We start from the raw sequence: 24,824 nt of genomic DNA, 5'->3' as shown, positions 1-24,824 counted from the left end.
ATTTATTCATTTAGCTTTATTTATATCACAGTTTTCCCAATGGGGACCCACAATGGCTTACATTATTCTATTCTCTTTCATTTCATTTCACAACAATCCTGTGAGATAGGTTAGACTGGGAGTGTGTGACTAGATCAAGGTCATCCGGCAAACTTCCATGGTGGGATTCAAAACTGGTTTCCCCATATCCTAGGCTGACACACTAACCGCTGCACCACACTGGTTCTTAGGCTGCGTACACAGAATTGTTTCTACAGTTTAACAAACTCTATTTCACTGGGAGAGGAATTGAAAGCAGGATGAATATAAACTTCTTTTTGAAGACCCATATATCTCAACTGTCAATCTACTTCTTTATACGCGTATTTTGTGCCCAATGTCCCTCAGACCACTCTGCAGCAAGTCTAGTTCTCAGCCTTAAACTGGAGAATTGTTTGTGGCTGGAGGCAGCGGCAGGAGAGAATAAGTTTGAGCATTTGCTCCTAGCACTGTGTTTCAGTCAAGTGTCTCTAGAGCAGTTTTCTGTAGCCCTGACCTCATTGGCCAGCTGTATGGCTGCAAGAGGGTAGGATCAGCTGACCAATTTGATCCACAGTTCAGGAAGGGCTGCACAATCCTAAGCAGCCTCATACCCTTCTAATCACATTGAGTTCAATGGCTAGAAAATATTGGCATTCTCTTATTTCACCCTTAGCCAAGGTGCCATCAGAGACTGTATTCTGCTGTTTGCATGTGATTATGTCAAATGATCCTCAATGAGGCTGCCGTTCAATAGTCACATTGGATGTGACATGTGTAGTTTCCCATCTGTTTTTAAGGATAAATAGCAACCCAGGCTGGATGTGGGTTAAGAGGAGTTTGGATACCAATCATGGGGTATGTGGACAGAGATTTTTTTAAAGCATCTCCCCTTCCTCTGCTGTTTTCCAAACCCTGTCAGGCACCTGGGAGCCGCTATTTGTCTCATGGAGTAGCATTTGCCCTATAGATGTCTGTACTTTTTCTCTTGTAAAATATAAAACATCCAAGGAGACAATTAAAGTTGAGAAAATGGTAGAAGTGATTGTGTGGTTAAACTCTGTCCAAGAGAGGAAGCTGTAACTTTTTTAGTAACCTTTTAAGACTTGTACTAGGATGGAACTGGAAATGTAGTTCCAAAATATAGGTCAAAAGGCAAAGGGAGAAGCCTTAATAGTAGTCCTTGTTTCTGTAGCTTCCTCAAGAAAATCTTAGAGATTGATCTAGGGCTCTGTATTTTGTGAATAATCTAAGTACTATTAAAATATATCCAGTTCCTGTTGCAATCCAGTCCGAATTGAGTGTGTCTCACGACCTCATCCCTACATTTTTCCTGCACAGGCATGGCAAGGACAGTTTTCCCTGGAAGCAACATCAGTCCTCTCTAGGTATTGCTGGACATTCTGTGTTTTTGCAATACAATTTCTGGCAATACATAGAGAGCAGCAAATGGGAAGAAATTGGAGCTTGAGGGCAGGGAATCCCTCCAGCTCTACCAGAGGGCTGTTAATCCAATTCCTGCAACTGTTGTTTATAAAACTTTTCACAGTTCTCCCAGTGTTATGTCAAATTTGACCCTTGTCTGGCCAAGTACATAATGAAAAACAGTACTACATAAACTTTAAAAAAAAATTCAGATTCCGACATGGAAGGCACGTGAAGAAAGGTATGAAAATAAGAGAAAAAAAGTTAATTTTAATTTTCACATGTTACATTCTTTCACCACAATCAGATTACAGATAAGTCCAGGGGTCCTCCCCAACCCTTTGGAGCCTGTGCGTACCTTTGGAATTCTGACACAGAGTAGTGGACAAAACCATAAAATCACTGCTGCAGGAGGCAAATTCACCCACACAGACAGGATTGCTGGTCCCCCAATGGAAGTAGGGGATCCCCCACTCCCAGTCTCTACCCCCCCCCACACCACTCACCTGGCTGGCGGCGGGGGGGATAAGGTGGGGGAACAGGCCTCACCGACACACTCCTAGTGAGGCTTGATGACATCACGCCGAGGAGTGACATGATTGCACAGGCCCCGGAAGGGCTTCTACACTTTACACCAGGCCAGTTGGGGCCCAAATCAGCTTGGTGCAAAGCACAGGAGCGCTCCCATGATGCCATCACTCTCAGAAGTGATATCATTGTGCTGCGGTGGGAGCACACGGGAGCTTGCATGCACTTTGTGAGTGCACAAGAATATTGAGAAGGTAAGTGCCAGAAGATAAGGGGACCTGGCAACCCTACACACAGAATAAGCTCAAGTGCAGGGGAGAAGAGGGGTAATTTAAAAAAAATTAAAAATACACTGGGAAAGAAGAGTGAGAAAACATAAAACCAATATTGTGGTGGCAGCTGCTGCTGCTGAAACAATGTTATTTTAATCTGTGCAACCAATGAGATCTCCAATGGCCAATCAGAAATCCTACTGGACAAGAGTCCCACCTGGCTCTACCCACTTTCTAGAAACACTTTGTGGGCACCAAGAAAGATTTCAGCAGATGCTGTGACAACCACAGGCACCATGTTGAAGGCCCCTGGACTAGACTGTGCTTAACAAAGTACACAACACATTTACTATTCACTTTTGAAGCATATATTGTCAAAGGAGGGACCTCTTCACAATTTAGCCTAAGGAAAATGAGAGTGCAACAAAGAAAAGGAAGTAGACATCTCTTTTACCTTGAAGAATCTGCACCATCCCTACACTTAAGCCAGCATGCACGTCTCCTAAAAACCATTCTGTGATATGGTATGAACACATCCAGTTTAGAATAGGAAACATCTTGAGCATGATCTTCCTGAACCTTTCCCATGAGAATCTGAAACAAATTGGTCTGTGTAACTAAACAGTATAATGTCCCTATCTAGGAAAAAATGAATTACCTAAACAACTTTCTACATATTAAATTCATGATTTGTTTCTGCTAGATCAGTGGTACTCACTCAGCACTTTGTGGAGATCCACGTTCACAATTATCATTAACCAAAGAGCCACATTTACTTCCATCCCTGGCATGGAGCCTGTACCTCAGAGAGGCTTGCAGCTTACTCACAGCCATTGGGGCAGCTATTTCAAGGTGGGAACTACTTGATAACCAAAAATCCCAAAGGTAAAAGGGCTTTGTCCACATTCTTGAAACATGAGGCAGATGCCAAATTGGATAACAGCAGGGGGGTTTTCCAGCCAGAATGCTGTTCTGGCACATCTTGAAAGTAATCACATGTCCAGTGGCCTAGCCCCTTTCCTCTCCAATCAGCCCAAGTGTTGCTGCTTTCAAAGCCAGCAGTTTTTTTCCACTGACAGGATGGGGATTGCCCTCCCATCAGCTGAAAAAAGCTGTTTTAAAATGCCAGCAGCTTTTTCACCTGAGGGGAAAAGGAGGAGGGACCACCCAGCCTCCACCTCCTCTCAGCTGAAAAAATAGGGTGACAGATGTTGCAGCCATATCACCTTCACAATTGGCTAGAGAACTCCTCTTCATAATATGGGCCTCTAATGCCAACAAAGTACATTTAGAATTTGACATAAAAACAAAAGTCCATCTTATCAAAACTTCTCATCAGTCATCAGGTGTGATTCAAGGTCACGATTACCACATTTTAAAGCCCTCCATGACCTTGGCCCCTCATATCTGAGTGACTGCCTTTCCCCCTATGTTCCACCATGGCAGCTTTGCTCATCTAGTCAGGGCCTTCTGCAGATGCCACTCTAAAGCTAGGCAAAATTAAGAGCTGCTCACACACATGCTTTCTCTGTGGTAGCCCCCACCTTATGGAATGGCCTGCCTGAGGTGGTCACGAAAGCTCCTACTCTCCTGGTTTTCTGCAAACTATGTAAAACTGAATTATTCAGGAGGGTTTTCTACTCAGATTACAGGACTATGAGCTAAACTACAAGAGATGAATTACATGAGGATATGCACATGAAGGGAGTTGCAATATTAGTCGGGAAACTGAGTTTTAAAAGACAGATCAGAAGGCTCTGTCAATTTCCCCTCTCTAAGGAGCTGTAAGGATCACTCCTCAGAGGGTTTGTTTATTCCCTCTTTACCTCCTAGAAGGCAAGGTGAAACTGACAGAGCCTTGGAAGACTAAGAGGAAATTAACAAACCCTCTGAGGAGTGATCTTTGCTAGCTCTATAGAAAGGGGAAATTGACAGAGCCTTCTGATCTGTCTTTTAAAACTCAGCTTCTTGGCTAACATTGTGACTCCCTTCATGTGAGCGTCCTCGTGTCAATCATCTTTAGTAGTTTAGCTCTATGTCATAAGAAATAGCTCAGAGAGATGCCTTGGTAGGGACAAGAATTGAATTCTTCACTATTGAGTATTGTCTGCTGATATGGATATGCTCATACCAGCAAGTTTCCACACTGCTAAACATGCCTTGAAAATTAGTTATGCTTTGTTTCAAATAGATTTCATTTTGCTGCTCGGCTTTATGCTTGTTTAAATTTTTTTCTGCTACCATTCCCTATTATCTCTGTTTCTCTGAATGCACTATTATACTTTGCAATACAGTAGATTGTCATTTGCACTGTTGTAATCCGCCTTGGATCTCAGTTAGAAAGGCAGACTATAAACTAGCAAACAAACAAACAAACAATTTTGCCATGTCCTTCATATTACTGGTGAAGTGAAATGTACAAGACATATTTATAACCATTTCTAACATGTTGCAGGGAACTGGAATTTATGGTTTAATGTTTTTGCTGCTTACAGTTTCAATGTTAGTTCCAAAAGAACAAAATTCTAACCTGCAATGGATCCTTCGTTTGGTCTGTGGAGCAGTAAAATCCTTCTCAGTTTGGGAATAAAGTCTTCGGTCATGATCTTGTTGGAATTCTTCTTCATTGTATACTTTTCTGTTAATGTTGTATGTCACTCTCATTGGCTGTCTCATACTAGCAATTTCAACAATGTGTTCCATTTAGTCACACTAGTCTTGGCAAGTTCAAAAAAACATGAGATCAGATGTATTAACAAAAAGCTTTTTTCCTTTTTTGGCAATTATGCTTCTGAAATCTGCAAAATTATATTAGGAACAAGCATGATCCAGGAGCATTGTGGCTAGAACTTCCAATATGTAAGTTTGGCTCTAAAATGCAACTGGGAGGAATATTGAGTAAGGCCAAGGCACAGAGGCACAAGTCAGCTCTCCCCCATGTCTCCTTTTTCCAGTCAAAAAGCCCTCCCCACAACTGCTTTAAGACTCAGGAGGGAAAAAGAACAAGTACCCATACTATGCCTGTTTAGTTTCCCTAAGCAGATCATTTTTGGTTGAGGAAACAATGTGACAGAAAGCATTAAAATCCCTCTTTCTCCAGTATCTTGGCCCCAACTCATAATGAGCCTCTCACCAGCTGCTTTTTAGGGTCAAATTACATTTTGGGAGTTCCAGTCATGAAATTCAAATGCCATGTGTAGTTTGGCCATCTAATCCTCAATCCATAAACAGCACCAAGCCAATTATTCACCAATGTTATTAATACTATTTCTATATCATTTGTTGTTAATATGAGGGAAATATTTTACTTTAAGCATTCTCAGATATGACTCAGAACTGCGTCTAAGGTATCAGTTGCAAAATCCTCTCATACTCACCCTGGATTAAATTTTCTCTAAATATATGCTAAACATTTGATGTAGATTACTCTATACACAATGTAGCTATCCTTTAGTATTCACAGGGAAGATGTATACACAAATTAATACATTGTATTTCAGATGTATTAATTTAAAGTAATTACCATACCCTAGTTCTTGGATAGGCAACCTCTGGCACATGTGCCAAACAGAGAATTGCCAGATCATTTTTCTCAGCACAATGGGCTGGGTCTCTGTCCAAGCAACCACGGTGAGCCCTGAGACTGTCCTCCCCTCATTTCCCAGCACATCAATATCTTCACAGATAAACTGCATTTTTCAGCACTCTGCTAAAAATATTTTTTTACCCCTGCCCTAATTCCAAAACCTCAAACATTAATATAGATTGAATTCTTACTGTCCCATAATCATGAACTGAAAAACAGAGATAAAAAATGAATAATTCTTTATTCATTCTGTAATCGTATCATGGTAAATAGAGAATGGAGGCAAAACTGATTTAAGGTGAAATCTACATTATGTGATCTTTGATATGCAGCATTAGGCCTCTCATCTGGGCTGAGTAACTTGATTGACCTATTGTTCAAGTCATACTATGAAAATATAAGTAACATGAGGGGACAAGGCAGGTGAGTTAATATTTTGTGAGCTGCTATATTCTTATTTTTTTGTTTTAATTGTGAAATACATACTCTTATCAGAGCTAAAGTAGTAGTAAGAAGCCAAAAGGTATCAAGTTATTTTGGAATAATCCATAATAAAAATACCTTATCTTTGTTTATGTGTTCAATGCTATACATTGAAAGCATCAGAGGAAAAATCTACCCAGTTAGCACTAAGGGATATGTTACAGAAATTTTGGGCAAAAGGAAATTACGCTGGATCAGCTCTGCTAGGTGTCAATAGAGCTATGACTATAACCCATATTAAAATGTGAGCATGATCTGAGAACAAACACATTTCCTCAATGAATCTTTTCCATGCTATCCTTCTCTAATTCTCCTTCTTTCCCATTGTATCCCAGCTTTTTCTCACACTTGTCCATGTTTTCTTCATTCCCTTTCACTTCTATTTTCCCTGTATGCTCCCCTTCTTCATTCAGATCATTTCATTTAGTGATTTCATCGGTTGTTAGATGGACGTTGCTAAGGGACAAAGCCACAAGCAGGCCTCATTATTCAAAAGTCCCCTATCCTCCCACTCACATCCTCTCATCAGAGCTGAAAAATTCCTTTCAATTTAACCATCTCTGGATAATTTTACATTAATCCAACTGTAACCCTTACCTTTCTATTTTAGGTATTTTTTTTAAAGTACTCTGCACACTAATAAAACCAAGAGCCTCATATCACCCGTGTAAGTGGTGACACATTTCATAGAGAGAAATGGAATTTCCATATATGGAAGAAAAGGCGGGAATTCAGTGGGGAAGATACCCCCCTCCTTTTGCTGCTGAATCCAGTCAGCTGACAGAAGCAGCAAAAGTACCTCAAAATGCAGTTGTTTGTTAGCAAGTTCCAACTGAAATTGGATTTTATAACATTTTTCATCTATTTCAATTCAAATATATGGAAGTGAAAGAAGGAATTAGCTATGAAACAGATGAAAACAGCTTGTCATTATAATTATGAAGTTGACAAAGAATTATTGTTGTTTCATATATCCTCCAACCTTTCTAGAGGAATATAGGCACATGCTTGTATCATCTGCATTTTCATAACAAAATATTTCATTAAATATGCTAAATACTTTTTCATATAATAATGTTATATGTATAAAATATTCTGCTGAAAATCCATTCTATTCTCACACAGTGCTGAAGGTTCTATTCTGCCTGTTGTGTTCAATTATTCTTCAACAACTAATCTACCACTGATATAAAAGCTGAGTTTAGTTAAACTTGGGAAAATATAATTGTCCTGCAGTTCAAAATACTTTTCTTGTTGTATGGAAGAAGGCAGCATTCAAAGGCAGTCAGTATCCCATCCAGCAATATCAGAGTTAGATCTGTTTAGCTTCTGCAAGATGGCTATGTCCTAGAGTGACTGTGCTCTACGAAGCTGAAGTTGGTTCCCAGGTCCTTATTCGCAAAGCCAAACACAAATATTAGGGGAAATGGAAAAGCTCTGCACCCCAAAATAAAGATTGTAGGGGGATATATCATATACTGCCAAATTCAACAGATTCTGCCCTTTAAGAGGACCTACGCTGGGTCCTCCTACAAAGACCTTGCATTAACAGCTTCAAAGTAGGGTGTCCTCAGAACAACTCAATAAGCACAAAGGGGGTCAGCTGCACCTGAAAAAAATGTTCGGATCACCCCAAATCACACAACCCTGGGAACTGGGAACCAACTTCAGCTTCATCTGTGCTCTGGAGTCACTGCTCTGTAGCAGCTGGATCATATAAGAATAGCAGGTAATGCATTATATGATGCCTTAAAATTCATGAACAAGTATCTATATGCATGTGCACTAGAGATAAGATATCTCCAGCACCACTCCATTCAGAAATTTAACTACTATAAACTCTGGGCAACTGTTGAAACCTAAAGAACTCTCGCATATCACACTAAAGAATTTTAAAAGGCATCCGCAGAAGGCATCTTACCAAGAACATGCACTAGACATTCAATGGGTTTAGAAGGGCGTAAATTTGTGCAGGATGGCACTGTTAGTGACTTATCTAATAGCCATGTGTCCTGTCGTCCCCCCCACCCTGCTGCCAGCATAAAAAACTGTACAATAGGAATGCATGTGATAAAATATGTTTCTGCAACTCCACGGGTACATGAGGGTTGCAGAAAAGTAAAAAAAAACCTTTTTAAAGAAAGTTGAGAAGCTACATGTCCAGGATCTGAGGCTCAGCCCCCAGACTTATCAGGAGGAGGGGACAGGAGGCAGTTGGGGGACAGCCACCAAGCCACCCCAATGGGCACTCAGGAACAGAACAGACCAACAACTGAGGAGGCGGAGGAAGGAGGCATCCCAGCCACAGGAGGGCAGAGAAGCACTCAAGCCTCAGAGAGTCAGGTGAGGCAGGTGGAAGCCAGCTAGCCCACCCTCTGGTGGGGGGCCAGGCAGGGAGAGTGAGGACCCCCAGAAGGGGAGTAGACCTGAGGAAGGAGGCGCAGGAAGCAAGGGCAGTCAGCCAGCAGCCTTATCAGCCAGGGAGGAGAGGCAGCCAAAGCAGCGCAGAGCCACGCCCCAGCCTGCAAGCCATCTATAAGGCAGTAGCTTGGTCCAGGAGAAGCTGAGAGCCAAACAACCCCAGGTGGGGCTGCCTGAGACACTCTACAGGAAAAGATTGACAGCCAGCCAAGGAGGTGTGCCTGCCCCAAGCAGCCAGCTCAGCAGAGAAAGCTTGGCAACCAGCCAAGGAGGCACAGGTGTGGCTGCCTAGGGCAGCCAGCAGAGCAAACCCAGGTGCGGCTGCCTGAGTCAGCCAGAGTGCAGGAGGGGGCGTGGCTGACAGGTGGAGCAGGGAATAGGTGAAGGGATAAAAGGGAAGCCCACCCACAGGGCAAGGTGGGTTGGGGAGGGAGAGGGAGAGAGAGAGAGTGCACGCGCACGCGCACGCGCACGCGCACGCGCACGCGCACGCGCACGCGCACGCGCACGCGCACGCACGCACGTGCGCAAGAGAGCGCGTGCGAGAGAAAGAAAGAAAGCAAGCAAGCAAGCAAGCAAGCGGAAGGAAGATGAAGAGGAGAAGGAAGAGTAAGTCCGGAGGAGGCAAAGAGCCGGCTTTCATGGAAGGCAGCAGGGAGCGTATTGAGAGGGTGTGAGGGTGAGGTATACCCCTCTCCTTTCACAGAGATGGAGCCTGCATAATCCCTGGTGGTACCCCTGGTCCAAAGTCAGGCATGCCGGCGCCTCACAGGGCGACACCCAAGGCAGAACCTGACACTATATCAACATCTGTACATTCAGACATCAAGAAAAAAAGAACTTTAGATGGCTTTAGGGAGAAGATTATTTCTTTCCTCCTCAAGGCCTTGTGGGTCCTCCTTTTGTGATAATTACTGCTAACTACGCAGAGGTACTCCAGTCAAAGTCCATTGTATTGGAGTCCACTAAACTTCAGCAGCTCTGCAGATGATCACACTGTTAATGTCTTGTACTGTTTCTACTATGAACTCATGATGACAGCTCAGTCAGCTGAGATAAACGATAATACCTGAGTCCAGCTTATCAACATTCCTAGCGAAACTGAATTTTAAAAGATTCATCAGTTGTCTTCCTTTCAAAATAGCAAAGACTAAACCATTCACTGGGGTTTTCTGAACAGTTATTTTGCCTCTCTTCTGGGTCCATTCTGTGTCGTTGTTTTGTCTGACATATGTATGGTATTTTAATAATAATAATAATAATAATAATAGTAATAATAATAATAAAGTTTAAAACATAAGGCCTGAATGGCAGGCTACATATATATACTAAAACTTGCTAAAACATCTCAAGATACAGATGATGGTACAGTGCAATGACCAACACAAATAGACAAAGGTACAGTAGAAAACCGAACAGCGTCTCGGCCCTAAGGCCTTCCTCAGTGGTCAATTGTAAACAATTTAAGATCAAACACACCTCACACATATAGAAACCAATCATGCAATGCTCCTGGTGTTTTATCTAGAGCTGTAACAAAAGAAGGGGGGAGGAAATTTTTTTAATATAATATAGTCCATTATTAAGTGCTAGAATTATTCCAGGTAAAATACTGGATCAGAACTTACCTCTAGTATTGTGTGATAAACTACAAATATTGCAGTAAACCCAGAACTGCATTCATACACTGCTCTTTGTTTGTTGTTGCACTCTAAAGAAAAAATGTACCAAATTAGAAAATTATTCCCTAACATGCTCTTAATTAACCTCCCAGGTTCTCCAAACCCAATCACAAACCATTGCATCACCCTTCTACCTTCTCATATAGCTGAACTTTCTTAGGTTAAAGTGCCATTTTATCTTTACTGCAGGTTGATGTAACACACTCCTATACATTGGAAACCAAGCCTCAGGTTGGTTTGTGATGTTTGATCATAAATTGTTAACAATTGACCACTGAGGAAGGTCTTAGGGCCGAAACACGTCTGGTCGGTTTTCTACTGTACCTTGGTCTATTTGTGTTGGTCATTGCACTGTACCATCATCTGTATCTTGAGATGTTTTAGCAAGTTTTAGTATATATGTGTAGCCTGCCATTCAGGCCTTATGTTAACCCCTCTATTTTGTTCCTCTGCTTGTTTGGGTTGAGTTTGTGGGGATTTCCCCCCCACTCCCCTTTTTTTCTTCCTTGCTGTCACCAAATACCATACCTGGTAGAAGGTGTAAGAAACATACAACTTACCGTATAATGTAGAACATGTCAAGGCTAAAAAATTATTTAGTAGTAGTAGTAGTAGTAGTAGTAGTAGTAGTAGTAGTAGTAGTAGTAGTAGTAGTAGTAGTAGTAGTAGTAATGTCCCACCTTATCTCTGAATGCAGCAAAATTGCACAGACAAACTACAAAGCTAGACATGATAGGGTCACAAAGCTGCTTCATTGGTCATTTTGTAAAAAGTATAACTTGCCAATATCAAAGAATTCATGGAACATGAGGTGGAAAAGGTGCTACAAAATGAAGAAATCAAGATGTTGTGGAATTTCAGAATTCAAACTGATCGGCACCTTGAACATAAAAGGAAGCGGCTGACTCACCAGCAAGCTGAGTTGCCACCTGGGGCCGGACGGAGTGGAGGCGGGACAAAGAGTGGAGGCGGAGTGTCCATCCCGCGAGGGTCCAGCCACGTGGTCAACGCCATTATTGTCTGAGCAACTGCAGAAGAAAGTTGCAGGTAATGGGCCAGATGCTTGGGTGGGGGGGCCACAGCCACCGCCCAGGGGGATGGGGGTTGCTCTGGGGGGGGGTTTCCCTGCCCCCGGCTCTGGGGGAGATCGGCCCGCGGCACGGCCTTTTTCTGCCTGGGTGGGCTGCTGTGGCTGCGGCTGTGGCTGCGGCTGGCCCGCGGCACGGCCTCCAGCCCGCTGGGGGCCTTCCTGATGGCGCCACTGGGCGGGCTGCCCATGTGCCGCCATGCAGGCCGCTGCGGCCACGGCCAGCCTGCAACGCGGCCTTCAGCTTGGAGGGCCTTCGGGGGGCTTTGCTGGGTGTCTGCGCCGGGCAGGCCACCCAGGCGCCGCCTGTATGGGTGGCCACAGCTGCGGCCAGCCCACGCCATGGCCTTCGGCCTGAACGGGCCTTTCCCACAGCTTGGCTCCAGCACGCGGGGGCCTTCCAGGGTGGCGGCGCTGGGCGGGCTGCCCGTGCACCGCCATGCAGGCCGCTGCGGCCGCGGCCAGCCTGCGACGCGGCCTTCAACTCGGGGGGCCTTCGGGGGGCCTTGCTGGGCGTCTGCGCCAGGCGGGCCGCCTGGGCGCCGCCTCTATGGGTGGCCACAGCTGCGGCCAGCCCACGCCGCGGCCTTCGGCCCGAACGGGCCATTCCCGCGGCTTGGCTCCAGCACACGGGGGCCTTCCAGGGTGGCGGCATTGGGCGGGCTGCCCGGCGCCACCGGGGCAGGCCGCTGAGGCTGCGGCTGACCCTCAGCGGGGTCTTCTTCCTACGGGGGCTGCCTACCTCGGGGGGGACCTTGCTCGATGGGCTGCCGCGGCCCCCTGGGGTGGGTCCCCTCCAGGGGAGCGCGGGCGAAAGGAAGTTTGTGGGGCTGGGCAGAAGCCGGCGGCAGGCCGATGGGGCTGCCCGGCGCCGGATCGCTGCAGACCCCCTCCAGCTCCGGAGTTGACAGGGAATTGCCTCCCCAGGCGGGTGTTATTGTTTTCCCAGGCCAGATGGCTCCAGGTGCTAGCAACAGCAGCAAGACAGCGGCCAAGGCCACACGACGGGGCCCGGGTCACAAGGGGAGCGGCGGGGGCCCCTCACAAAGTGTGGGGGGAACCCCACCGGGCCCCCCCAGGGCCGGGGCTCCAGCCAAGGTGACCAGCGGGGGGGCGCCTGTGCCCCCTGGGGGCTGGGGTGCACCCCCCCCGCATAAGTGGTCAACATCCAGGTGGCTTGGCAGAGCATGCAGGAGAACATGGCCATGATCTCCACTGCATTTGGGGGGCGGGGCACCCACCGTGAGCCCCCAGGCCGCCTCGGGCGGGGTGTCCGCCACCCCTCTCCCATCCAGGCCCGCCACAGCCCCCCTCAGGGGGTGGTGGGCAAGTGGGGGAGGGGCCGTTCACCCCCCCGGGGTGCGGGGTGGAAGGAGGCCAGGCATCGCATGACTCAGAGCCCGTCGATGGAAGTCAGAGACGCGACTGAGATGGAGGAGGAAGCAGAGCATGCAAATCCAGAAGGCGAGTGGGAGAGTGGGTCCGAACATGGACGGAGTACAGGACGACCCAGGGTGTCGGCCCGATGGTCGCGCAGGTCCCATCGAAGGAGCAGGAGCCGCAGCTCGACATCGTCCAGGGAATCGAGAGATGAGTCGTCTGGGGATGAAGACTGGGAGCGGAAGGCCAGGGACTACTGGGAGGCGGCTGCTTACACCCCTGGACTGCCCGAGTGGGCTTGGCGACGCAGGCATCGGAGCAGGGCCACTACAGGGGCCCCGTCTACATAGAAGCACTCCCACTCAACCCGGCGGGGGAAGTCCCCGCCACCAGTGGGGCCGGGAGAGGCACCCATCAGGTACCACTTGCCAGCCTGCGTGAGGGAGCGGATCTTGAACTGGTACTACGTGGACGTTTTAACCCTGCTGCAAGCAGAGGAGCCAGTGGGGGACAGCGGGTCCCCATGAAAATGCAGGCGGCAAGACAGGGAGAAGCCCACCGAGCGCACGTTCACTAATTGGGTTTTGGGGTACTGCGAGTATGCAGGGGTGGTGCAGGCCGCATACCTGGAGCGGGCCTGGCACCTCACCATGCACATGAGGGAGGTGGCACACATCAAAGCCACTTCAGGCGAAAGGGCAGCCCTGAAGTATGATGAGAACTTTTGGAAAAAGGCTTCCAACAACGAGCTCACACGTTGGGATCAGCCAGACAGCACGGGATGGTTGAGGGCAGTCAACAACAGAGGCATGGGGGACCGGGCCAGGGCTGAGGCTTCGGGGTACAGACACCATGCCGCAAAACGCCACTGCTGGGAGTTCAACGCAGGCAGTTGCTGCAAAATGAGATGCCGCTTCGACCACGTGTGCAAGGAATGCCAGGGTCGCCACCTACGGCGGGACTGCCCCAGAGGAGCCAGATATCAACACCCCTTTCGGGGAGGCGCTGGGGAAAGTGGAGCCAAAGGTGATGATGCAGCCAGAACACCGGCAGCGGGGGGGGGGGCAGGACGCCACCATGGCCCCCGGAAAGAAGGGAGAAGGTCGGCCCGGGAGACTGGCGATCCCTCGTCCTGGCGCCAGTCTCTCCGGCAGCGCTGCGGCCTTGGCTGCAGTGCTACACCAACAGGGCGGCTGCCACTTTGCTCTGGGGGGGGTTCACCGAGGGATTAAGGATCCCATACATGGGTCCCCAGGTCACTACAGGTGTGCCCAACCTCAAGTCCACACAGGACATGCCGGGCGTGGTGGCGGCCAAGATCAAAAAGGAGGTGCAGGCAGGGCGCGTGGCAGGTCCATTTGACCTACCCCTCATGAACAATCTGAGAGTGTCCCCGCTGGGGGTGGTCCCAAAGAAGACCCCGGATGAATTCCGGCTGATTCACCACATGTCGTACCCAAAAGGAGCATCAGTGAACGAGGCGATACCACCAGAGCTCTGTACAGTGCGCTACGCATTGTTTGACCATGCCGTGAACTTGGTGCGGGCTTGCGGCCGGGGTGCACTGATGGCCAAGTGCGATATACAATCTGCCTTTCGGCTGCTACCGGTCCACCCGGAAGACTGGTCCCTCCTGGGATTCAAATTCCAAGGAAAATGGTATATGGACAAGGCCATGCCTATGGGCTGCGCGGTGGCCTGCACGGCTTTTGAGACTTTCAGCACATTCCTCGAGTGGGCGCTGAAAGACCTGGCGGGCTCCCGTTTGTCTCTCATTACCTTGATGACTTTATCATGTCAGGGCCAGGGGGCGGGGACGAGTGCCGCAGACTCCTGGGTCTGTTTCAAGAGCTGGCCAGGGAATTGGGCATTCCGCTAGCCCAAGAGAAGACCAAAGGCCCTACTACCTGCCTGTCATATTTAGGGATTGAAATAGACTCAGTGCTTGGAGCCTGCAGGCTGCCCCCCGAGAAGTTGAAAGACCAGCAAGACGAGATCTGGTCGGCGCTCAAAGCCAGGAAGAAAACGCTGCGGGAGGTGCAGTCTCTCCTTGGTAGCCTGAACTTCGCCTGCCGGGTTGTCACCCCGGGGATACCATTATGCGCCCGGCTGGCCAGAGCAACAGCCAGGACATCAGTGCCGCAGCACCACATTAGGATGACGAAGCACCTAAAGGAAGACCTGCGGGTCTGGGACACCTTCCTGCGGGATTACAACAGTGTGTCCTGGTGGCGGGAGCCGCTCGAGGCGGGCGCGTCCCTGCAGGTGCACTCTGACACGGCAAGAGGCGCTGGATTTGGAGTGTACTGGGGAGGCCAGTGGTGAGCTCAGAAGTGGCCCGCGGCCTGGCTGGGAGACGGCATCCTTCGGGATCTCACGTTCCTGGAGCTCTTTCCCATCCTGGTGACAATAGAGCTCTGGAAGGAGCAGTTCAGCAACAAGAAGGTTCTCTTTTGGTGCGACAACCAAGCAGTGGTACAAATCATGAATAGACAGTCGTCGCGATCAGAGCACGTCATGCGGCTGGTGTGCAGATTGGTTCTTCGGTGTTTGCAGTACAACATTGTGTTTGGAGCTCGGCATATACCTGGAGTGGACAACAACATAGCAGACGCCCTTTCTTGCTTTCAGGAGGACAGGTTTCGAGAGTTGGCACCAGACGCAAAGCGACACCCAGACCCCTTCCCGGAGGAGCTGTGGGAGCTTGGGAACACCGGATAGTGCAGGGAGTGCTGAATTCGCAGGCGCCAACGACCAGGCGGGCCTACAGGACCGCGATCGCAGCCTTCACGACATTCCTTTCGGAAAGGCCTAGCCGGACAAGAGAGGACATGCCGGAAGTGGCCCTGTTGGAATACCTGGCGCGGATGGATCAGGCCGGATACGCACCTAAGACCATCAAGCTGCATGTGGCGGCAATCTCGTTCTTTTGCAAGGCAACAGGGAGGGCAGACCTGATGAGCAGCTTCCTGGCCCGCAGGGCAGTGGCGGGTTGGGCCCGCCGGGAGCCACCTCACAGGGACACCCGGCGGCCCGTCACAATTGAGGTTTTGCCTATTGGATAGAGATTTTAAAGAATATAAAAGAAATACCCTTTGATATTAAGCTAATTTTTCTAAATCAATGGGACAACATGGATATCCCAAGCATTAGGAAAGAATTAATTAATGACCTCCTAATGGCCGGAAAATCCCTTTTGGCAGCTAACTGGAAGTCCCCCAAGATCCCATCTATCGACAGTTGGTTTTCCAGAGTCTGGGATTATTATATCCAGGAGAAGGTTTATGATTCTATTTATATATCTCAGCATTTTCCAAAAGAAACTGATTTTATGACAAAATGGCTCCCTTTCTTTGACTACTTATTAACCAATGATGTACACCCTCCAAAGCATTTATTGTTTGTCTCATGGTGTTTCTGAGCAATATGTTAGGTTTCATACAAACTGTAAAGAACCTCCTTCTCTGCTTAGGTATATTGCAATTCTCTAAGCAAATTTTCTTTTTCCTTTGTTAATATTATATTTGAAAACTGGTAGTATATTATAAGCTATCTGTTTTTTCTTGTATTATAGTTGACTTTAATATTGTGTAATTTGTTTTCCTGTTTACGCATTGTATGTTGTTTTTAAAGTTAATTAAAAGTTTATTTATAAATAAAAATAATAATAATAAAAAAAATTGAGGTTTTGCGGGTTATGTTGAGGCAGCTGGACGGGACATGTCATTCCCCTTTCGAAGGCTCACTGTTTGGGGCAGCCTTCAGCCTCGCATTCTACGGGGCCTTCCGTGTTAGCGAACTGGCGGCGGCCTCTTCCGGGGATCTGTCCAACAGGGCATTAACACTGGCAGATGTCTCGTTCAAGGGGGCTGAACTACAAATCAGGGTCCAGCGGTCCAAGACCGACCAGCTGGGGCACGTATCGTTGGTACAGCTCAGTGCTGTGGGGCGGGGGGCCCCTTGCCCAGTGCGGGCGGTCAGAGCCTACCTAGACAGGCGCCCGGCCATCTCAGGACAGCTCCTGGTGCACGCCAATGGTAGGCTGCTCACGAGGTATCAATCCACAGCGGTAATGTGAGCCAGCCTGCGAGCGGCGGGCTTCTCTCCAGAGGCATATGGGTCCCACTCGTTCCGCATAGGGGCGGCGACCACAGCAGCGGAGGTGGGCCTGCCCGCTGACATGATAAAGCGTGTGGGCAGGTGCAAGTCCAGATCCTATTTGGGTTATGTCAGGAATGGCAGTACTAACGTTATGTGATTAAGTTTCAGGCACAGCGACCCTTCTGCGGAGAGGCTGCATGGTCGACAGAGGGATGGAGAAACAACGAGAGCAGCGCAGGCAGGGGGTCGAGAGTGGGCCCCCTGGATGGCCCTGGCAGAGATCACCAGGGCTGTTGTGCCGGTCGCCTTTGGGGGCCAGGGAGGAATTTTTTCCGCAAGGGGCCAGATTGGCCGAGGCCACTTGGGATTTTTCACCTCCCTCTGGTCATCAAAGTCAGGCCCCCCCGGGGGTAAGGGGTGGCTCCACATTTGTGGTTACAGCAGTTGGAGCTTTGGCGGGGAGGCGGGCCTCTGGCCTGCTTCCGGTGACGGTTTTTAAGGCATTGGGCTGGATCCCAACAGGGTGAGCGGGCCGGCGAGCTGCTCACCCCGACGGATCTAGAGGCAAGGGTCGCCAGGCGGAGCTGGCGATGGAACAGCATGTGCCGAGGTGCCAGTGAGAGGCTGGCGGGTGATGCATCGGTTCGGCAGTGAGGCCTACGATGCCAACGGGGATCCAGCCCAGATGCCAGGCCAATGCTCCATATAGCTGTAATCAATAAAGTTGTGGCCAATTTCTAACCCACACAAGAGGCTGGTGTGCTTATTTAGCTGTAACGCAGTCCGACATAGCCCCTAGGTGACAATACACCAGACATAACAGTCATGGAAAATCTTAAAGTCTGGATAATAGACATTACAATTCTTGGGGATGCCAGAGTCGAAGAAAAAGAACATGAACAAATGATTAAATATAGAGATCTGGCAATAGAAACCACTCGACTATGGAAGAAGAATGCAACTGTAATCCCCATTGTCATCGGGGCACTGGGAACTATTTTGAAAAACTTTGCAATTCATATGGAAAAACTGCAGCTTTCTGACATAACACCTACAGAACTGCAAAACACGGTGCTACTTGGAACAGCATACATATTACGCCGGTATCTGGTTAATACTTAGGTCTCCAGCGGAAACTTGTATCAGCTTAGCAAGGCCAATCAATAATAACATGTGACCTTTGCTTATTATTGATTGTGTTTTGGATAATTTGAATAACAACAACAACAACATTTGATTTATATACCTCCCTTCAGGATGACTTAACACCCACTCAGAGCAGTTTACAAAGTATGTTATTATTATCCCCACAACAAAACACTCTTTGAAGTGGGTGGGGCTGAGAGAGCTAGAAGCTGTGACTGACCCAAGGTCACCCAGCTGGCTTCAAGTGGAGGAGTGAGGAATCAAACCCGGTTCTCCAGATTAGAGTCCCGCACTCCTCCTAACCACTACACCAAGCACTCTTAACCACAACATCAAGCATTTACCTAATGTTTTCCATTAAATATGTTTAGTAATATTTTTAGTTTTTTATTTATGTTATTTATAGTCCACCTTTCTCACTGAGACTCAAGGCAGATTGAATAGCGTAAGTCAATACAATTAACAGTAGGGACATTCAATAAACGATATAGATTGAAGAAATTTGAAAACAAGTATAAATCTGAATATACAGCTGAAACAAAACAAAACATAACCAATTTGACATGACATATTAAATGATGCAAAAATACCCAGTAGGAGTATACTTACAGCAAAAGACAGCACATAGTAGTAGAGTCCCTATCCCTTTACCAAAGCATCTTTCCAAACCATTTCTTGACAGCACAGCCCTATTACCCCCAACTCAAAACTTGTAACATTGGGGTGTGAGGAGTGACAGGTACTCATCTGTGTACAAGCCTGAATCCCACGGTGCAACCTGGAAGCAATGGGTCATGCCAGGAGCCATTTCTTTAAAAATCAGCCCCAAACATAGCAAAAATGCTATCTTTTAGACTGATTTTTATTGAATCGGCCCTACATGACTCATAGTTTCTGGGTTGCATTGGAAATGATGTAATGCTGGGGGATGCAGGAGCACATCCTTTGCAGGCATTCCTACTGGCCTGCTCCCCACCCCTTTCCCCATGCCTTCCCCTCCCACTGGCCAAATGAGCAGTGACAAGGGGCAGCAGCTGGGGGTGGGGAATCCCACCCTGCCCATTATTGTATAAAAAAGCCCTGAATAATTCAGTTTATACATAGTGGGAGCTTTCCTGACCTCTTCAGGTAGACCATTCCATTAGGTGGAGGCCACGATAGAGACTGAACATGTGCAAGCAGCTGACCTTCAGGGTGGCACCTGCTGAGGATGCTGTTCAGATTAACAAAGCTACCATAGCAGAGCATATTGTTTTTCCTGTTTTCCTGTCAGAAATGTAATCATTCTAATTCCTATGATGTTGATACACTTCTCTTTCTATAGTATTTATCTTACAAACTTTTATGTGCAAGGTTTCCCCCATCCCCTCAGTGGTTAATAAGAGAGGCAAAATGGAATTTGGGAGCTCTTAGGAAGCCAGACAAATTACAATTGTAAATGAAATGTTTAAAAGAAAGAATCAAGAAGGAAGAATATTGGGAGACAGATTTTATGTGGTCATATTAGGCATTTCAAGATGACCTTGGACTTTGATGAACAGATGATATTTGGATTCTGTTGATTCATTTTTGTTAAAAAATGTCATTAGTGGTATTTTTCAAAAAAATAACCAGTTACATGAGTAATGAAAATGTCATTCCTTAATACTTATTGATCCTTGTTCCTAGAAGATGGATGAGGTACCTTCTAAAAAGTCATTCAGCATCAGTAACTCACAGCTCAATCCTATGGGGTGGGTGGGTAAAAGTGCTTAGGAAGTAAATGAGCCCCCATGTCGGTTTATTTGCTCACTATGCCAGTGTAAACCCCACTTACGTTGGCGGTTCTCCTCGCTGCCACCACACCTGGTTCCCCACCTTTGCCCAGTCACCGCAGCTGCACATGAGTGGATCTGTGGCATAAATCCTTGTGCCAGTGAGGCGGGGCACAAGTTAATCTGCTCCTTAAGCTATTTCAGAATTGGGAACACCCCCTGCAGTGGTGAAAAATTATGCCATAAAAAATGATGGTACAGCCTATAGGCGCCTATTGTAGGGGAAAAGTTGCCTCCCCCACCCCGTGCCCAGCCCTGCCCAAGTAGCCCAACAGAGCATAGGATGCTAGCTACAGCAATGATCAATCTGCTCTCCTTCCCCAGCAGCTGATCAGTTCCTCAGCTACCCGACATAACTTCTGGCTGGGGCACCCAAGAACCCAGGTAAGTAGGGACACAGCCAGAGGGTCTGCCTGAGAGCCCTCTGCCATGGGGACTTAGAGCATGAGGCGAGAGAGAGTGCAGACAGTGGCAGGGCAAGAGTGCGCAGGGGATACTTTGTAAAAACTGGGTGTACCTTGCACTCACACATGGGAGAAGAGCTAAGTCCAGAATGTCTGACTAACAACAACCACCCAAGTTGCCTTACAGGTTAACCATCTCCTGAGTCCTGGTTTGGGGAGGGGCAAGGGTGAACCAACAGGTAGGAAGGAACTGAGGGGCCGGCTGCCCCAGATTGCTTGTTCACACTGGCCTCCCCTCTTCCCTCACTGGTGCTGCCCAATGCTGGTCTCTGCAGCTGTTTTGGGGGTGAAAATGTCAGCTTGCCTCAGGGAGCATTTTGCCCTATAGCTGGACTCCTTAGCTAGCTGTGAATGTGTGTGAGTTCTTGGAAGATGGATGGAGTTCCTAGAAGATGGATGAGGTACCTTCTAAAAAGTCATTCAGCATCAGTAACTCACAGCTCAATCCTATGGGACACACGCCCTCAGATCTGTTTGGCCCTCTTCTCTCCTTCATGAAACACTGGTCATTTTGCTGTTGCCTCCATGGACCTCTCTCATCAAGACTGGTAACTATTGCCTTTCCCAAAACTGCTTTCTCCCCCTTTCCTCCCTGATTTTCTCTTAGTTAGCCTTGTATGTGTGCTGGGTGTATTTTTCTGTAGTTTGCCCTTTTATTTTTCTTTACTACTAATACAGAACCTTTCCAGTCGATCATTTGCTTGGCTTATTTTGAGAGCTCTCTTAAGGGAATAATCCCCATAAACATAGGTGGAGAATCCCAGTTACTCTTTCTTGCTTGTCTCCTTTAAGCTAATTCTTCCAACTAATTATGAGACTGTCTATTTGGGTAACACACTCCCAGGAGTAGTTCCTCACACAGCCCGCAACTCAACTTCACTCCTGAGAAGGCAGCACATGGAATGGCTCTAATGGCTCCAACTGCTGCGCAAGAAGGCACAGCTCCCTTCCTGGGCAAGGGAAGTTGGCAACATGCATCTAGACATCCTCTTGACTTCTGGCAGTTCAATAAAGTCTGTGTCAATCAACAACTCCCTCCCTGCCTGTTTGCTTGCCTCTGGATGACAGTAGCTCCCCCTGCCTACTTCCCCATAGGGCTGCCCTTTCACACAACCCAGAGGGTGGTCTCTGGCTCTAAGCTGGTAAGGATGGAGTGGGCCCAAAGAGGCTGCAGGTGCCTCTGCATGTTCATATGGCTCTGTTGCCAAAAAAGCATGAGTCCAGTGGCACCTTGGAGGTTCCAGCCCCCCTTAGCTTCCCTCTTCCTTTCTCCCCCCCAAATTCACTGTGGGCAGTGGGGTGGGATTTGGACTGTTGCCTCTGTGTGTGGTGGGGGAAGGGTGCCACAAAGGACTCTCATTCTCTGACAGCACAGCTGGATCTGATAAGCCAGGCAGAAGACTGATGCATGAGCTGGGCAAGGTTGATGGATTGGTGGGAATTGGGTGGGTGATTGGACTGATGGATTGGGTGGGGGATTGGAGCGACTTCCTGAGATCTCTGGGGCTCCACCCCCACAGGGCGAGACCACTCTCCCTTCTACTGTTTGCAGAGGCAGTAGATGGATTTCAGGAGTCTTGCTCTAGGAATGAGATGATGGCCCCCAGAGCAATTTCACTGGTCCCAGGGGCCATCATTCCATTCTGGGGGCTGTTATCCAAGCACTAGGGCATGACTCTTAAGGTCCACCCTGTGTTTTCCTTGTGTGTTTCTGATGCAGTAATGTATTTCAATGGGGCCACTACAAGTCAATGGGTACTTGTGCCTCTCATCATATCAAATGGGCCTTCAAGCCTTTTCTATTGTTTCAAATAGGCATTCACATTATTCTTTCCAGACCTCCACCCTGCTTGTCTCTACAGAGCTGCTTCCCTGAGACTTGTGGTGGGGGGACTGGTCCTGAGTGCCAGGGGCTGCTGGTGTGACCCTCACTGAGTCTCACTGCCTTTCTTGTCTTACTTTTCTGGGAGGGGGTACATGTTTCTTGGAGTGATGGAGGGGGTTGTGAGCAAGCAGTGGTCTAGTTGCCAGCCTGGCCCTTGTCAGAAATGAGGGTTGGGTGAGCGGTTGGGTGGGTGCCCTGTCTGCACCTTTAGTTTAACTCCCACCCCAGGGCAGAGCTCCTCTTGTGGCAAACATCTGTGTTGGGGTGTGGGAAGCCTGATTGCAGAGGTCTTTCTGCCCTCTGCTCCTGCTCTCTACTGTGCAGGAGAGTAGCATTGGCAGCTGGTGACATCAAACGTGGCCCAGCCAGCAGAGCGGCTACACCTCTCCCTGTCACTCATGGTGCTATCAGTTGCAGTCACTCTGCAGTTGATGAATTCTGCCAGTGTTGCTGGGGCAACTACAGAGGATTCTCTCCTGGTTGTGCCTGGACGCACCTGGCTGGGCTTACCACACCAGCACATGCTTGCAAAAGTCCTTTGGGAGAGACTAAGTGGTGCCAGAAATCCACAGGTGCCTGCACAATGGCAGGATCCAAGATTTAGGATTGTACTGCCCAGGGCTAGTTTCGCGGGGAACTCGCAGGAACACAGTTCCGGCAGTTCTCCAAAGAGGTCACATGTCAGGCGGCCCCTCCCACCTGACTTTCAGCCATTTTGGGCAGGTTCGGCCTGGATTGGGGCCCAAACTGCCTGGATCAGATCGGTACCAGGTGGGGAAACCCTCCCCTGCCCAGCGCTGACCCGATCTGGCTTGTTTCAGCCCCAAACCATGCCCAAAAGGGCCACTTTCGGTCATTTAGGGCCTCTTTTTGCCATTTTGAGCCCGATTTCGGCCCTGAATGGCCAGGATTGGGTCCAAAACAGCCAGGATAGGTGATGCCAGGGGATGTAGCATATGCAAATCAGTTATGCTAATGACACACTGATGATGATGTCAAGGGGCATGACATATGCTAATGAGTTATGCTAATGAGTTCCTCCAGCTCTTTTTCTACGAAATAACCCCTGGTACTGCCCCTTTAGTAACAATTCAGTGTCATTAAAAGAATTAATGAAATTTATGAAATAGCCTAGTAAGAAGTCAATTTAGTGATCATTATTATGTTTTATTTACTTTTCACCATAATTTCTAACTACCCAACACTCTAGCTTTGAATGACAACTGCTTGGACTTTTTAAAATAGGGGTTGGGCCTATTTTAATTGTTATTTCAAAATATTTTTTCAATGTTTGGTCTTACTGTTGTTACCCACCTTGGGTCCCTGTTTCCTGGGTAAAAGGTGGGTTTTTAAATTAATAAATGAATAAATAATTCAGAGTAGTTCACCTTCACCAATGAAAGCAGAGAGATGTATTATTTATCTTTAATCAAATCCTGAATGGGAAATCATCTGGGAAGTTCCCAAATATCTCAGCAGTTGATAGCTTTCAGATCTTACAGACTGTGAGGTCTGAAGTTACCAGAAGAAGCTAGCCATGCTAGTATGACCCAAGCAAAAATCCAGGTAAAAATTGAAGAAAAAGATTCAGGAAACAGCATGTGAAAGTGGCCAAGGTTGGATGGGACTTCTTCTTTTCCTTTTGCTCACTTCCTCTTCCTTCCTTCCCCATCTGTTCCCCTGTCATTCTTTTCCATAGATAAGGAATTTCTTTTCATGCTGTGTCTCTTTCAGTCCTGCTACATCTGATGAAGAAAGCTGTGGTTCTTGAAAGCTTATGCCTCAATAAATTTGATTAGTCTTAAAGGTGCTACTGGACTTTTTACTATTTTGCAACTACAGACTAACATGGCTAACTCCTCTGGGTCTGCTGTTCAATGTATCTGCCATATTGTCTTGCGAAGTCCAGCTCTGTCCATCACTGGTAAGGAGCCTTCTGATTCTTCTCTGCTTACTGCAAAATACTGTTGTATTTGTTACTCACAACGCATATGGATTCTGTTGTTTAAGCACAAGACTGGAAGATTTCAAAATGAAATCAGCATCAGTCTGTGACAGGTATGGAAGAAAGGGACCTGTAACCTCTCCATTCCCCTCTCTCTGTAAGGCTGGTATCATCTGCATGGGAGACAGTGGCAAGAGAAGGAAACTTTTGTTAACATCACTCTTCTCCCTTCACAGACTTTGGAATTTATTTACTTACATATTAATTATTATTCATCATTGTTCATCATTAACTATTTCCACTAATTGTATGCAATTATTATTTGTCACTTATTATTATGTATTATATATTATTCATATATTCATCATGATTTAACATATTCCATGTTATTTATTTTATGTTATTATTTTTTTACTCCTTGCTTACTGTTATCTCATATGTTCACTTACTTTATGGTTTTAGAATTTTGTTAACATTAACTATTATTTATTTGAAATATTTTAAGACTGCCTTTCTACCCTACCCTTGGGTAGCAAACAATCAAAATCCAAGAAACGTGAACACAGAGATGCATGAACAGGAAGGAG

The 24,824-nt window shown here is 47.4% G+C and overlaps 1 protein-coding gene across 1 annotated transcript in view; it reads right to left on the bottom strand.

Annotated features, from left to right (window-relative positions):
• SLC26A8 (solute carrier family 26 member 8) overlaps window positions 1-4,946 on the bottom strand; it is an 88,035-nt gene extending 83,089 nt beyond the window's left edge. The window contains exons 1-2 of the mRNA XM_054980395.1: window positions 4,774-4,946; window positions 2,698-2,837 (exon numbers count right to left, since the gene is read on the bottom strand). Of these exons, the coding sequence (XP_054836370.1) occupies window positions 2,698-2,837; window positions 4,774-4,946 (313 nt within the window). The remainder of the gene's footprint in view (window positions 1-2,697; window positions 2,838-4,773) is intronic.
• Window positions 4,947-24,824: the final 19,878 nt, after the last annotated feature.

The sequence above is a fragment of the Eublepharis macularius genome, chromosome 5, assembly GCF_028583425.1.
Source record: "Eublepharis macularius isolate TG4126 chromosome 5, MPM_Emac_v1.0, whole genome shotgun sequence".
NCBI classification, from domain to species: domain Eukaryota; kingdom Metazoa; phylum Chordata; class Lepidosauria; order Squamata; family Eublepharidae; genus Eublepharis; species Eublepharis macularius.
This window is presented reverse-complemented; position numbering and strand designations above follow the sequence as displayed.